At 42.8% G+C, this 15,746-nt stretch overlaps 2 protein-coding genes across 2 annotated transcripts in view; both read right to left on the bottom strand.

The window, feature by feature from the left end:
• plp1b (proteolipid protein 1b) overlaps positions 1–949 on the bottom strand; it is a 6,733-nt gene extending 5,784 nt beyond the window's left edge. Inside the window, exon 1 of the mRNA XM_060862733.1 lies at positions 822–949. Coding sequence (XP_060718716.1) covers positions 822–825 — 4 coding nt within the window. The 5' untranslated portion in view covers positions 826–949. The remainder of the gene's footprint in view (positions 1–821) is intronic.
• The window catches only part of nlgn3b (neuroligin 3b), a 16,915-nt gene extending 3,342 nt beyond the window's left edge, over positions 1–13,573 (bottom strand). The window contains exons 1-8 of the mRNA XM_060862715.1: positions 13,333–13,573; positions 9,028–9,731; positions 8,272–8,307; positions 7,511–7,666; positions 7,057–7,242; positions 6,816–6,940; positions 6,047–6,714; positions 3,451–5,709 (exon numbers count right to left, since the gene is read on the bottom strand). Coding sequence (XP_060718698.1) covers positions 4,971–5,709; positions 6,047–6,714; positions 6,816–6,940; positions 7,057–7,242; positions 7,511–7,666; positions 8,272–8,307; positions 9,028–9,466 — 2,349 coding nt within the window. The 5' untranslated portion in view covers positions 9,467–9,731; positions 13,333–13,573 and the 3' untranslated portion in view covers positions 3,451–4,970. The remainder of the gene's footprint in view (positions 1–3,450; positions 5,710–6,046; positions 6,715–6,815; positions 6,941–7,056; positions 7,243–7,510; positions 7,667–8,271; positions 8,308–9,027; positions 9,732–13,332) is intronic.
• Positions 13,574–15,746: the final 2,173 nt, after the last annotated feature.

Genomic DNA, 15,746 nt, shown 5'->3' on the forward strand with positions numbered 1-15,746 from the left:
TCAATATTGTCTCTCTTCGGGTTATTAAGAGAAAATCCTGCAGCTTGTCATGTTACCATAGAAACCACAAAGAAGTGTAAACTCTTTTGTCCTGAAAATGTGGAGAACTTCGAGCTCCAGCTTCACCTCTGACTGGTCCACAGCTCTGACACTGGAGACTCCTTCAGCACATCATGCACAAACTACACAAAACTTCACCATAGTAATAATTACACACATTTTAAAACGTTGTTTATTATCAGTGGAGTGTGTTCTGTACACATGCCTGGAAATGAGCTGTTGCTATAGAAACAATAATCAGAGCATTAATATAAAGCTGTGTCAGAGAATTCATCAACACCTTCTGACCAATCAGAGTCCAGAATTTAACAGCACTGTTTAATATGACATTAACATTGTGACATCACTTGAATGTTTCTTCTCACAGGTATGACGTTAAAACCATCAGACACAGAAAAATGAAAATGTCTGGGGTCCAATCACTCTCACCTGTGGGAGAGGCGGAGCCACAGTTCATTAACCCTAGCACACACACACACACACACACGTGCAGCAGGGACATGATATTAATAAAATTAATCATTACTGTCACTGATCCACATTTATCTCAATATCTGTCACCTCTGACCTTAAACACATTAACACACATTAAACACCACATTCTACAAAATACACCTGTCTAAAACACACACATGAATACAGATGAATACATATACACACATATACCTCAGGTAACACACACACACACACACTTACACACACACTGCATCAATTTGCACCAGAAAATGAAAGCCCGTATGTATATATTATAGAGGACTTACCCATGGGTGTTGGCGTGTGTATTTCAGTGTGTGTGTGTGAGTGTGTGTGTATTGCAGGGTGGTGGTCCGAGGGGTTTCGCTGCACGGCTGCTTGTGATGTGGTGATAAAATGACTCTCACACTTTTCTCTCTTCTTTTATCGTTCTCACTCATGCTTTTGTTTCCAAAACAATAAACAGACCCCCTACACACACACACACATACACACACACACACAGGACTGGGGCAGATCTTAAAGACACAGCGTTCTTTTTAATTATTCTGTCTAAGGTGAGAGTCATTAGACCGAGTCTGATCTTTCTGTTGAAATAAAAACACAGGACTGATCTCATAATCAGATGAAGTGCTTTTTCACTGTAAACATCTTATTATCTGCTCATTTGGATTTAAGATATAAATTCCTGCTGACAAGGCTGACAGCTCCATCAGGTCTCCAGGAACACTGAGAAACTCTGGAGACCTGAGAGAAAGTTCTCTACTGATTCAGACTTCTGCATCCTCTCGTCTTTTATCAGACCTTATCAGAGCAGAAGCTTCTCAACCTGCTTGAACACAGGAAGTGATTATAGATCTCCTGCATGGAACAAGAGTTGTGTTCTCCATCTTCTGTCCATCACTATGCTCTAAAGTTTGTGAAGAGTGGCCTTGGGGTTTTTCTGCAGTTCTCCTGGCAGCAGCAGGGTTCTACTTGGTGTAGAAGAATCATGGGCATAAAGCATAAAGGTGATGAGGATGTTGCTCTAACAGCATCCCAGGATAATAAACCTCCCCACTAGCAGAGGTCATGACCTCCAGAAACGCTCAGACTACCTCTACTAGTCTACTTCCTATTCCCTTCATGAACCTCTGGTACACACACATACAAACACACACACACACACAGACACAAGCACAGACACACAAACATAGAGCAGGATCCTCTAGTGTGTGTGTGTTTGTGTGTGTGTGTTTGTGTGTAGCAGAAGAGACTGAAACAAGGGCACATTGAGCACTAACAAGCACAGCTGGGTGAGGAGATAGAACACACACACACACACACACACACACACACACTTGCATACACAGACAAACAATAGCACTAGTGTGTTTTTAGTAAACATTGTAATGTTCTAGCATCTCAAAAATTCATGCTTTAAATAAAACACACACACTAACACTCACACACACAGACAGACACACACACACACACACACTAACACTCACACACAGACATACACACACAGACACACACACACAGAGAAAGAACCAAACTAACACAAAAGCCAAAGGCAAACTGAATATTTACTGCAAATCTGAAGATCAGCATGTGGACAGAGTATAAAAGGAGAAAGAGAGAGAGAGAGAGAGAGAGAGAGAGAGAGAGAGTGTAAATCAGTGTACATTGTTTAAAAAGGTGATCAGTATTTACAGTCACTTAGGGAGACATTCAATCTGCTGGTTCAGAGAAAATCATGTAGAAATTTGGCACCACATTCATGTCCATTGATTAGAAATAAACAGAGGTTAGCGATGGAGCTAACTAGCGTCACTGCGTGATGATGTCACTGCGTGATGATGTCACTGTGTGATGATGTCACTGTGTGATGATGTCACTGCGTGATGATGTCACTGCTAGTGTAGCTTATTCCAATAAAACCATTATGTACAAAGTGTGAGTGCACTACACAGAAGAGTGTTTACTTCATAAAAGTCCAGAATGAGTGTTATGAGAAATATATCAGATCAAATAAAAACCACACACACACACACACACACACACACACACACACACAGCTGTAGAAGCCCTATAATGATTATACATTCCACACATTCATGTTTCTTTTAGAAAAATGTTTGAAGCCATTTTGTGTAAAATGTGAAGCCTGCAACATGAAACAAGTTAAATATCTGAAACATCTGTAAGATCTTAAACGCAGCTAAAGGACGATTTATCACACAAACCAAATCAGGAACAATTCAGATTAAAGTTCAGATTAAAGTTCAGATTAAAGTTCAGATTAAAGCATTTTATAAAAGGGATTCATGAAAAATTAAACACTTAGAATGGCAAGATTAGATAAGATGCTGGATCAAGAGATATATATCACTCACATACACACACTCACACATACATACACATACACACACACATATATAAGCACACTCACACACACACACACACACACACACACATAAACACAAACACACACACATACACATACACACACACACACACACACACACACACACATTCACACACATACATTAGCATGTGTGCTCTGCTGCTAGCTCTAGTGTGAATCAATGAGAATGAAATGTCACTGAGCTCAGCAATACCATGTACTGTATATGTTTAAACCTTCTCTCTCTCTCTCTCTCTCTCTCTCTCTCACACACACACACACACACACACACACTCACACTTTACTGTAACATTTTAATTCAGTATAACTACACTGCTGAATAATAATTTGTAGTAAATAAAAAAGTGTTTAATTTAAAGCATGAAGAACTGATATTTAAAGAAAATGTTTTTATATTGATTTTGTGTGAAAATAGTCAGAGATAAAACAAACAAAGTTTATATCTAAATAATGTACACAGAATTATTACTTCTATAACACACATTATTATTCAGTATTATTATTACTGTCTCAGTCGACTGGAGAGTTCTGGCAGCTCCTGTGTTCTGGTTTATTTATTTTTTATTTTTTTCTGTTTGATTGTCTGTTAAATTAAACATTTGATGTCTGAGCGCCTCCTATAGTCCACATGAGGCACTGCAACAAGGTGTGAACTCAAGCGTGTGTGTGTGTGTGCGTGTGCGTACGTGTGTGTGCGTGTGTGTGTGCGTGTGCGTACATGTGTGTACGTGTGTGTGCGTATGTGTGTGTGTGTGTGAGTATGTGTATGCGTGCGTGTGTGTTTGTGCGTGTGTGACTGTGTGCGCGTGTGTGTGCGTTTGTGTCTGTGTGTGTGTGTTTTAAATAAATACAAAGATCACCTTGATCTAAACCACATAAAATATGCAGTAATGAATAAATAATTATGCTTGAGGTTATAATTAAAGCTATGAGTGATGGCTCCGCCCCTCAGATGAACCTAAATCAATCAGAGCTTCAGAATACAATTCTTACTCATTTACATTCAAAAAACATGTTAGTGTTAATGTGTGTTTGTGTGTATTAGCAAAGCCTCCCCAACCCAGAGCTCACCAATCCCACATTAAACTCCAACATTGTCTTCAGCCATAAAGCAAGAAGCAACAATCTCAAAACACGCCACCATCTAACACCAAACACCAGTGTGATGATTTAATGGGTTATTAAAGAACAGCCGATTGAAATGATTATTATAAAACTCATAAGCAAGGTGTTGGTTCGAGGTGTTTGATGTCAGCTCTTGGGTGTTACGGCTAGCTCACAGAGGATTGAGTAAAGACCAGCTGAAGCTAAAGCACCTGAAGACTACATGTGATAGTGTGAGAAAATAAAGGTTAGTTTGCTAACTGTGCCTACAACTGTACTGAGAAAATGTTTTTAGGGCACAAGAAAAAGAAATAAATAGAGAGAATATATGTGAACAGAAATGTTTTAACAGCATGTTCACCTATAGGGGGCGCTTTCCCAACCCCCTGCTGACTCTCCCACAAATAAATAAGCATTTACAAGACCAAAAAGAACATCCAGGAACAGGTCAGTAAGAGTACTAGCTAGCTTTGTTAGCAACATTGGTAGAAAAACTGTGTTTTTATTGAAGTAGAACTAATTAAATAGCTTAGCTTAATTAGAATAATTGTAAATATGTATAAAATGTAGACAAAAACATTCCATAAGATATTTTGTGTATACTCTGCACCGCACGGAGTGTGAATACACGATAAATAAGTAATATAATGTAGGAAAGCGTCTCTACGGGCTGCTAATCTACGCTGATGTCACGGTTCAGTGATGCGTTTATCCTCCATCTTGGCACTTAAGTTATTTTGTACATTTTATTGTTGAATATTTTGAATAAATTTGTACCTAGGTGGTTTGAACTGGTTAAACCATTGTGTTTGTGTGTGTGTGTTTGTGTGGGTTTGTGTGTTTGTGTGGGTTTGTGTGTTTGTGTGTTTGTGTGTGTGTTTTAGCTGCTGAAACAGGTTTGAACCAGTTCTAGTGTGTATTGTTATACTCTGGTTGTGGAGTGTGTGTGTGGCAGGCCAGCGTTGTTGTATCCATGTGTAAATGTGTTGTAGGGGTGCATGCTGGGAAACCCCATCAGCGAACTGGGTGTCATGGAAACAGAGTCCGGTGTCATGGATACGCTGTTGGGCGTCATGGCAACTGAGTCGGGCGACATGAGAGGGACGTCATCCGGCGAGCGACGTAGCGTGAGTGTGTAATCCCTCTGTGATGATCTTGCATCTTTCTCGCAGGACACAGGTGGAGCCTGGTGACGAGGGGGCGTTGGCTGTCGTGGAGGAGGCGTGGCTTGTCGGCTGCGTTTATCTTTGCGGTAATAGAGTGCTGCAAAAGCCAGGACATTGAGGAAAAGAAGTGACGCTCCAACGGCGATAGTAACGCTGAGCTCGGTGGAATAATCACGAGGATTAGCAATGACCAGTGGCCCAGGGCGTCTAGGGGGACGTGGTCCAGTGGGAGTGGCCTGTGCAGGAGGGGGTGGTGCCCGTGTGGTAGTGGTGGAGGTGTAGTGGAACATGTCGTTTAGGTTGTACAGGTGGGGAACCAGGTGCTTCCAGAAAGCGACTTTAGTGGCACGGTAATGATCTCGTACACGTGGTTTGAGGCCGATGTGCAAGTAGAGCTGATCCTCAGGACTGTACTTCGACCATGACACCTCCTCAAAACGGTTTGCTTTTGTGTGGATGAACTTTGTGTCCTGAGGGACAGGTTTATTCGGGTCTCTGTAGAAAGAGTGACAGACAAAAAGAAAGACAAATATAAAGAGAGACAGAGAGATTGGATCAAACCTGAATCAGACTGCTGGTGTTAATGGGTGGTGTCTCTCAGAAGGTGTGGTTCTTTAATGAATAGAAGAGTTTCTAAGTAGCACTTAGCTAGTAGACACTGTTGTAGGACTGGATTTCAATATATTGTAATTGATCTAGATTTATACTTTAGATAATTATGTATTATAATTACATCATTTTTGTTTGTTTTTGTGTAGCTGTGTGAGTGTGTGTTTTTTACTGTTTATTTTATTGTGTTTTATTATGTATTATTGTGTAAGTGTGTAATTACCCAGTCTTGGCGAAGTTGGTCCAATACGTCATGACGACTGCACTCAGCATGATGTCATTGCGTGAAAAATTGCAAGGGAAAAGCTCGGTGGGTCCGACGAGCGGGATTCCAAACACATAAGGAATCTCGTCTCCATGGGCGGAGTCAGCCCAGGCAGGCTTCATTGGACTCTGGCAGTGGTGATAAAATGCATAGAAGAACGTTGGAGAACCATAGCGTGCATGCAAATCAGCCGTGACCATAGCAGGCTCCACCCACTGGTGATCAGTAAACATGGCGACGAGTGTTTTACGTCGCGTTTCTGGATTGTCGCGATCCGCCCAATCCGTGTACATAAACTTTATCGTCTCACGCAGTGTGTCCTTCCCTTCTGGGTAACCATAGAGACCATCCACGAAGTCAGAAACAGCGAAGTCAAAATCTGATCCGGAAACACCGCCCTCCTCTGGCTCTACCACTCCCTCTACAAAGCGAAGTCCCTCCCCTTGGTTAACACCCAGCATGATGTCATAGTTGAGGAACTCCCCCTGCTCCATTAGCACTTCCGGGTCATCAGGAATAAGATCCCCGTCAATCACAGGCCCAAAGGCAACGTGGAAACGAGCCGGCTGGATGTCCTGCTCCACCAGTTCCCTGTAACTCCGCTTCTGCATACACAGCACCAAGTCCTACACACACACACACACACACACACACACACACACACACACACACATGCTGATGCTGAAGTAAATAATAAATGACAAACTGTAAGTGTGTGAAGGCTCACGTGTGTGTCGAGCACATTACAGCCCACTCGCTCGGCCAACATGCGTGTGTATTTCACTGGCTGATAATTCACTGACCAACTGGACAATGCAGAGCCACTCTGAATAATGGCTCTGTGGAACAGTCCTACAGAGAGGAAGAGGCCAAGAGAGACAGAGAGATGTACACACACTCAGGAACAAGACTCTTTAGTCATTGCATGTCATGAGAATTGTAGGTTTGGAATTTGCTGGATTTTTTACCCTCTGAGTGATGAGACAATGTAAGCAAACTGACACAAGATGCTCCGATTCCTGATCCAAAAACAGTGACCCGACCTGGATCTCCTCCAAAATATCCAATATTCTTATTGATCCAACGTAGAGCCTGAATTTGATCCAGCAATCCATAATTTCCTTTAGCAGCCTGATCACCAGTGCTCAGGAATCCTGAGAGAAACACACACACACACACACACACATTAAGGAGTGGATTTTCTTACCCTGTTTATATTGCATGGTCTTTAGGAATTGTGTTGTGTATGTTTGTTTGAGAGTTGTGTAGTGTTTGGTAATGTGCCATGCTTAGGATTTGTGTGTTTGAGAAAGGAGGCCTTAGAAAATTGTTTTGACTTTGAACAAATATTTTTGTAAGTTCTTTTTTTAAATTCTGTGTGTGTGTGTGTGTGTGTGTGTGTGTGTGTGTGTGTTCACATACCCAATACTCCTATCCTGTAGTTAAGTGTGATGACGATGACATTTCCGTAGCTTGCTAACACACTGCCATCCATGATGTTTCCAGTTCCATCCATATATGAGCCACCATGAATAAACAACATTACAGGCCACGGGTCCTCACGTGCATCACGCAACACTAAACAAACAATAACAAACATCTAATATTTAGAAACAGTTGATTGGCTGATTTTCAGTTTTATGATGATTATGTCAATGAATGTATGCATGTGTCTGTGCGTGCGTGCATGTGTGTGTGCCTGTGTGTGTGCATGCGTGTGAATGTGTTTGCGTGTGTGTATGTGCGTGCGTGCATGCGTCTGTATGTGTGTGTGCATGTGTGTATGTGTGTGTGCGTGTTTGTGCCTGTGTATGTGTGTGTTTGTGTGTGCGTGTATGTGTGTGCATGCATGCGTGCGTGTGTGTGTGCGTGAGTGTGTGTGTGTGAATGCGTGCGTGTGTGTGTATTGGTGAGTGTGTGTGTGTATGTGTGTGTGTGCATGTATGTGTGTGTGTGCGTGTGAATGCGTGTGTGTGTGTGTGTGTGTGTGTGAGAAAAAGGACAGCTCAAAGTTTACACTATGTCTGTCTCTGAATCTTGGAAGCTGATGTAAGAGGGCAGAAACCCCAAAGCCACTCACACTCACTGATTGCAGATCAAATAAAACCATCAGAAATAAATAAATAAGTGAAATTTTTTAATACAAAATAAATAAAAAAGCCAGTGATGAAAACAGGAAGTACCGTCATCCTCCACCTCCTCACCCGCCCGCTTCGGCCCTGCAGTGACACACCAGAGAAAACACACAGTAATGAAGATATAATAATAATGTTTCAATATGAAATCTGTACTCTACACGTCTCTGTGTGTGTGTGTGTGTGTGTGTGTGTGCTTGTGTGTGTGTGTGTGTGTGTGTGTGTGCTTGTGTGTGTGTGAGTTTGTGTGTGTTTGTGTGTGTGTGTGTTTGTGTGTAAGTTTGTGTGTGTGTGTGGTTGTGTGTGTGTGTGTGCATGTGTATGTGTGGTTTGTGTGTGTGAGTTTGTGTGTGTGTTTATGTGTGTGTGAGTTTGTGTGTGTGTTTGTGTGTTTGTGTGTGAGTTTGTGTGTGTGTTTGTGTGTGTGTGTGTGAGTTTGTGTGTGTTTGTGTGTGTGGTTGTGTGTGTAGTTGTGTGTGAGTGAGTTTGTGTGTGTGTCTGTGTGAGAGTTTGTGTGTGTGTTTGTGTGTGAGTTTGTGTGTGTGAGTGTGTGTGTGTGTGAGGTTGTGTGTGGTTGTGTGTGTGTGGTTGTGTGTGGTTGTGTGTATGTGTGTGTGTGATTGTGTGTGTGTGTGGTTGTGTGTGTGTGTGGTTGTGTGTGTGTGTGGTTGTGTGTGTGATTGTGTGTGTGTGTGTGGTTGTGTGTGTGATTGTGTGTGTGTGGTTGTGTGTGTGTGTGTGGTTGTGTGTGTGATTGTGTGTGTGTGTGTGGTTGTGTGTGTGTGTGTGATTGTGTGTGCTTACCGCTCCTTTCTCGTGTGGGCACATACAGGTTGAGGTAGAGACAGTCTTCGCTCTGCTCCTGCAGGTACGTTGCCATGGTATCAAGGTTAAAGGTCGCCCATACAGGTGCAGTGATGTCATGCACATTGCCACGTGCACTCTGAGGACACACAGGAGCAAAACGTGTGGCGTTACGTACGCCCCCCCACGCTGTGGGGGGCTCGGGAACAGCAAATCTCCGCACTCCAGTGGGCGGGGCCGCAAAAGGCACGCCCAGGTACTGGTCCACAGGACGGAGCCCTTCTGTCGCCACAGCGATGCGCATCCCACGCAGACGACCCTGAGCAGTGTTCACTGTAGGCTGGAAGGTCACAGCCATCGCCATGGAGATGTACCACCATGGCAACCAAGAAACTAAGGCAAAGGTCAGAGGTCGCCAGTGCAGGTGTGTGTACCACATGGTCTCCCTCACACTCACACACTCACACACACACGTGTACACTCACACAGTCTCTCAGTCACATGTACACACACACACCATGTTTTCCTTACCCTGCTAACACACACAATCTACTCACTCACACACACTCACACACACTCACACACACACACACCCACAAAGGTATATGTTAAACTCTGCCCATCAGCCATGTGGTTTTTTTATGGATGATGCCATTGGTTGGGGAAGCGCCACCTTTTTTACAGTGTACATTCCATATTCACACCTAAACACATGCACACACACACACACACACACACAGGGATACACAAACACAAATATATGTGTATTCATATATAATAGAAGAACTGTAATATAAATATTTATAAAAACTCAACGCATAAAAATTGTCTGTACCTGATTGGACAATAGGATTTAAAAAAAACATCACAGCTTTAATCAGTAATCCTGTGTGTGTGTGTGTGTGTGTGTGTGTGTGTGTGTGTGTGTGTGTGTATGTGTATGTTAACACACATTAAATCACTGTTGCACAATTCTGGTTGTAAACTAAACTTTCAATAAAATCAGGCATAAAAATTAACATATAACACTGAGCAGAAATAAAATAAGAGTTTATGAAACACAACACACAACCCCAACTGAACACACTACCCCAAAACAACACACTACCCCAACCCAACACACTACTGCAACCCAACACACAACCCCAACCCAACACACTACTCCAACCCAACATACAACACCAACCCAACACACTACTCCAACCCAACACACTACTCCAACCCAACACACAACCCCAACCCAACACACAACCCCAACCCAACACACAACTCCAACCCAACACACAACCCCAACCCAACAGACTACTCCAACTCAACACACTACCCCAACTGAACACACTACCCCAGCCCAACACACTACCCCAACACACTACCCCAACACAACACGCAACCCCAACCCAACAGACTACTCCAACTCAACACACTACCCCAACTGAACACACTACCCCAACACAACACACGACCCCAACACACTACCCCAACCCAACACACTACTCCAACCCAACACACAACCCCAACCCAACACACAACCCCAACCCAACACACAACTCCAACCCAACACACAACCCCAACCCAACACGCAACCCCAACCCAACAGACTACTCCAACTCAACACACTACCCCAACTGAACACACTACCCCAGCCCAACACACTACCCCAACACAACACACAACCCCAACACACTACCCCAACACAACACACAACCCCAACACAACACACTAACACATCCTTCACCACAAAACATGCTGCACAAACAATTACGCACATCTGCAAATTGTGGTTTATATAAATTCTTTTTTTTATTGTATTTTTATGCCACAGATTAAAGAAGAGATATTGTATCTTAATGGGACCTGCCTAAATAAAAGATTCATTAAAATAGTTGTGTACTGTGAAGCTGAACTTTTTGCTTTAGGTTTCATTAGTGTACAGTATATGCTAAAGATTAGGCAGTTATAAGAGAGATTAAAGAAATCTAATCTTGACATGAAGTTAATTTATTCTGAGAAAGTACGAACTGTTTATTCCTTAAACCACAACTGTGAAAAGACTGAACATCAAACACACCATCAGAGGTAATACAGTAATAATAATAATAATAATAATAATAATAATAATAATAATAATAATAATAATAATAATAAAATGAAGAAGAAGAAGGAGATGTTTTGTAGCTGTGGATGAGAGCAGTGCACATAAATTCCACTTAATTCAGTTTTAATAATAAACTTCACAGAGCAGGTGGAGAAGAGTAAAGACTAACAGTAAGAGGTTTGTCTTTATGGTTGCAGCAGCAGCCCTAAACCCTAGACCACAATTACTGAATCATTAACCCCTATATCATAATCACTAATCCCTAACCCCTATATCATAATCACTAATCCCTAACCCCTAGATCATAATCACTAAACCCTAATCCCTATATCATAATCACTAAGCCCTAACCCCTAGATCATAATCACTAAGCCCTAACCCCTAGATCATAATCACTAAGCCCTAACCCCTCGATAATAATCACTAAATCCTAACCACTCAAACATAATCCCTAATCCCTAACCCCTATATCATAATCACTAAGCCCTAACCCCTAGATCATAATCACTAAGCCCTATCCCCTAGATCATAATCACTAAGCTCTAACGCCTCGATCATAATCACTAAGCCCTAACCCCTAGATCATAATCCCTAAGCCCTAGCCCCTAGATCATAATCCCTAATCCCTAACCCCTAGATCATAATCCCTAAGCCCTAACCCCTAGATCATAATCCCTAATCCCTAACCCCTAGATCATAATCCCTAATCCCTAACCCCTAGATCATAATCCCTAATCCCTAACCCCTAGATCATAAGCCCTGAGAATGAAGATGAAACACTACTTCACCCTAATTACTGGAACATGTATATTAGAATTGTTTACCTGTATAATTTAATTCAATTAAATTTTATTTCTGTATCACTTTAACAATGGAACATTATCTCAAAGCAGCTTTACAGAACATAAGACACATAATAGAAAAAAAAAGTATATTATACAAAGATTAATATAAAACAAAAAATAATATTACACTATAATATATTTAAATGTGTTTGTAAATGTGTTTATCCCCAATGAGCAAGTCTGATGTGACAGAGGTGAGAAAAACCTGTTCCCTATATCATCTTTAACACTGCATCTCTCTCTCTCTCTCTCTCTCTCTCTCTCCCTCCCTCTCTCTTTTTCTCATAATCTCCTCCACCTTTATTTCTCCTCACATCAGGCAGCGTCGGCTTCACATATTTATAAAAGTCCACATTCACCAGGAAAAAAAGAGAAGGGGCGGTGTCTGTGTGTATGTGTTTGTGTATATGTGTGTGTGTGTGTGTGTGTGTGTGTGTGTGTGTGTGTATGTGTGTATATATGTGTGTGTGTATATGTGTGTGTGTGTGTGTATATATATGTGTGTGTGTGTGTCTTGTAACTGCAGGGACGGTGAAAGAGACTGCAGCATGAGACGTGAATACCAATGTGTTCATTCGTCTCTCCTCCTCTGTACTCGCCTGCGGATGTTTATTTCGTTGGGAAAAGCTCGGTTTATTTTCCAAATCACATATGAGGATAGTGTGCTGCCTAGAGTGCACACTGTTTAGGGGGTAGTATGTGTAGAACACACACACACACACACACACATATATTTATACACAGCAAGCCAACAGATGGCCAAATCACCATGACAACTCTGAGACATGGCAGAAGGTGTCTCACTGCTTCTCCTTCTTATCATTCCACTACACACACACACGCACGCGCACACACACACACACACACATCTAACAGAGGTCACTTTGTGTGTGTGTGTGTTACACATGTGAGCAACACACATGCTCTCACACAACAGTGTTCCTTCATTCATTCTCACACACACACACACACACACAGCAGTATGTGCAGTTGTGCTCATGTTTAACATGTTCTGAAAACACGCTGTCACATCATTTACCCACATCAGTCCGTGCGCAGAGGCAATGAATGCAACACACACACACACACACACACACACACACACACACACACACACACGCTCTGCAGATTCATGTTACCCTAATATTAAAACAACGGACCAACAACATAAAACGAATGAACGTGTGAATGTGTTCATGCGCTTTAGAGCAATGCGGCGACGCGCCATGTAAACCGTTTCCACCCACGCGTCATTAAACACTCCCGAGCGCGTTATTAACACTCCATCCTGATGTAGATTAGTGTTTATAATGCAGTTGATGAAGACATGAATGAGGATGAGGAAAAGCCAGTTCCGCTCCTCACCTGCCTGATCTCACCGTGCTTCATCTCACCGCGCCGTGCGCCATGTTTTTCCTCCTGTCATTCTCGAGCCTGGTTCTCACAGCGGTAAAGAAGAAGAAAAAAAGAAGACGATGATGTTGATGAATATAATGTTATTAATAATAATTATTATTATTTTGACTGTAAATTAACATCCACGTCTCTTTTTCTGATGTGTAAAAGCGTAATGCGCGCGCACGCTGCAGATGCTGGCTCGCGGACGCGTGGCTCGGGAGCGCGCACCCTAGGTACTCTCCACCGCGGTCGTTACTAAGCAACCAGGCAAAAGTAAAACGGGAAGGATACCGGTCGCTACTGCACCCCCCACCCCCCAACACACACACACACACACACACACACACACACACACACACACATTAAATGACATTAAATCAATATCAGTAATCATTTTTAGGTTTATTTTTTGATTATTTTATTATATTTTGACCAAAATCAAACGAAAACTGGTGTGATATGATGAAAAAGAGCAAATACAGTGAAATGTATAAAAGGTTTCTTTAGGAGGGTCTTTATTCCTTACAGGAATGTGCAGGAACCATGCAGAACCCTGTGAATAAAATACTCACACAATAGAGAAGTTCAGGATGAATGCATAAGTTAACAGTGTTAAGTTAACAGACTTGCACTGCGAGGTGGGACACAGAGTCAAGGCACAGGGTCAGGAGGTGGTGGAAAAATTGTGTGTTCTTTTATTTAATAAGTACCCAGCAAAGTGGATGTAGTGCAGCTGGAGTGCAGTGAGTTGATGCAAGGGTGCTGGAGTGCTGGAGCTGGAGCAACCCATCAACCCAGGAGCGGTGGTGTCTGGCGTGCAGGAGCCATGTCCCCTGCTAGTAACCTTTGGTTAGATCCAGAGTCGATGTGTACTGAGCCTTCCCTTACCTCTCTTCGAGGACGTCCACCTAGGGGAAGGGGTAGCTATCAAAGTCCGAGACTTGGTTTAGGCTCCAGAAGTCTTTACAAAGCCTGATGGATCATTCTGGCTCATGTATGATGACAATGAAGCTGGACCATGGGCTGGCCATCCTGAAAAAGTCTCGCCAGTTCCTCCTCTATAGTGTGACAGTGGGCTTCCAGGACCCGATAAGGAATTTGCAGGCCGTATTGGGGATGAGGATCAACACCTGGTCTCCAGAGGTGAACACACATTACTGTTCAACACGATTGTACAATTTTAGGCTCGTTGCTGGTCTCACTGAGCAGCTTCCATGTGTTCCTGGACAACTGAAGTTACCATTCAAATGATAGCTCGAAGGGGGAAGCCAGTCGACGCTTGTGGGGTCTCTTGGACGACAAACAGGATGTAGGGACCGAGGAGGTCCCATTCCTCATCTACCACGATTTTTAACATCCTCTTCAGCAATTGGTTGAACTGCTCCTCTTGTCCAGTCGTCTGCAACAGCTGACACAAATTCACCGTTAGTCTAGACACAAAGAGCATACCTTGGTCGGTGAGTATACCAATGTCTTTTGGTATACCCACTTAACTGAAGAGCATGAGGGGCTCCCTAGCAATGTTCTGGGAGGTGGCCTTCTGATGTGGGACTGCCTCAGGATAACGAGTGGCATTACTTACTTCGGTAGCAGCCCCACAAGATCCACACCCAGCCTCTCGAAGCCATGGAGACAGGTGACCTCGAGGGTCCTGACATGCTTGGCTAGTCGGGGGAGGTCTCCGGGCTGGGTGAGGGTCACCATGATCCCTGAGTTTAGCATGGTGATGATTGGCCTGCCGTTAACTTCAAATTTGACTTGGGGCTCTCGGAGAGTGGTGGCAGAATGTAGGCTTCAGCTGGCTAGCTAGGGATTGTTGTCTTGTGGAAGGGGTGTCTTGTGGCTCGGTGGGCATGGGCTCAACCATGGGTTTTAGGGTGGGGTGCCATTCCAGCCCCCTCCTCTACCCAGATAGGGACTCCTGCTTCAGGCTGCTGGTAGGGCATTGGCTGGAAAGGAGCGGCCCGAAACTCACCACAGTACAGTGGTCGCGGCCGATCTCCAGTTTCGCGAGCTCCTGGGTCTGTCTCTGGTCTGCTGCTGATCATAACCTGAGATTTACATGTAGGACATTTTAGAGAAATTAAATTAAGCTGAATGTCTCAGGGCAGAGTCAGAAACCACAACAGATGTTATCTATTTAAATGTATAAAAATTCTCTGATACCAAACTTTAACGTTAAAGTTTATATGTTAAAAATGAAGGCAGGAATAAAAGAAAAGAAAAATATACATGAATAAACAAGAACATTATCAAATAGCAAAGTAAGAATGTAAACAATAAAAAGGAGCAGTAAAGTAAAATATTTTATTTTACAATAAAAAAGTTTAGTCTAGAAACTGAAAACAGTGAAAAGAGACATTGTAGAAACTTTAATTAAA

This window comes from Tachysurus vachellii, chromosome 26 (assembly GCF_030014155.1).
Source record: "Tachysurus vachellii isolate PV-2020 chromosome 26, HZAU_Pvac_v1, whole genome shotgun sequence".
In the NCBI taxonomy this organism is placed as follows: domain Eukaryota; kingdom Metazoa; phylum Chordata; class Actinopteri; order Siluriformes; family Bagridae; genus Tachysurus; species Tachysurus vachellii.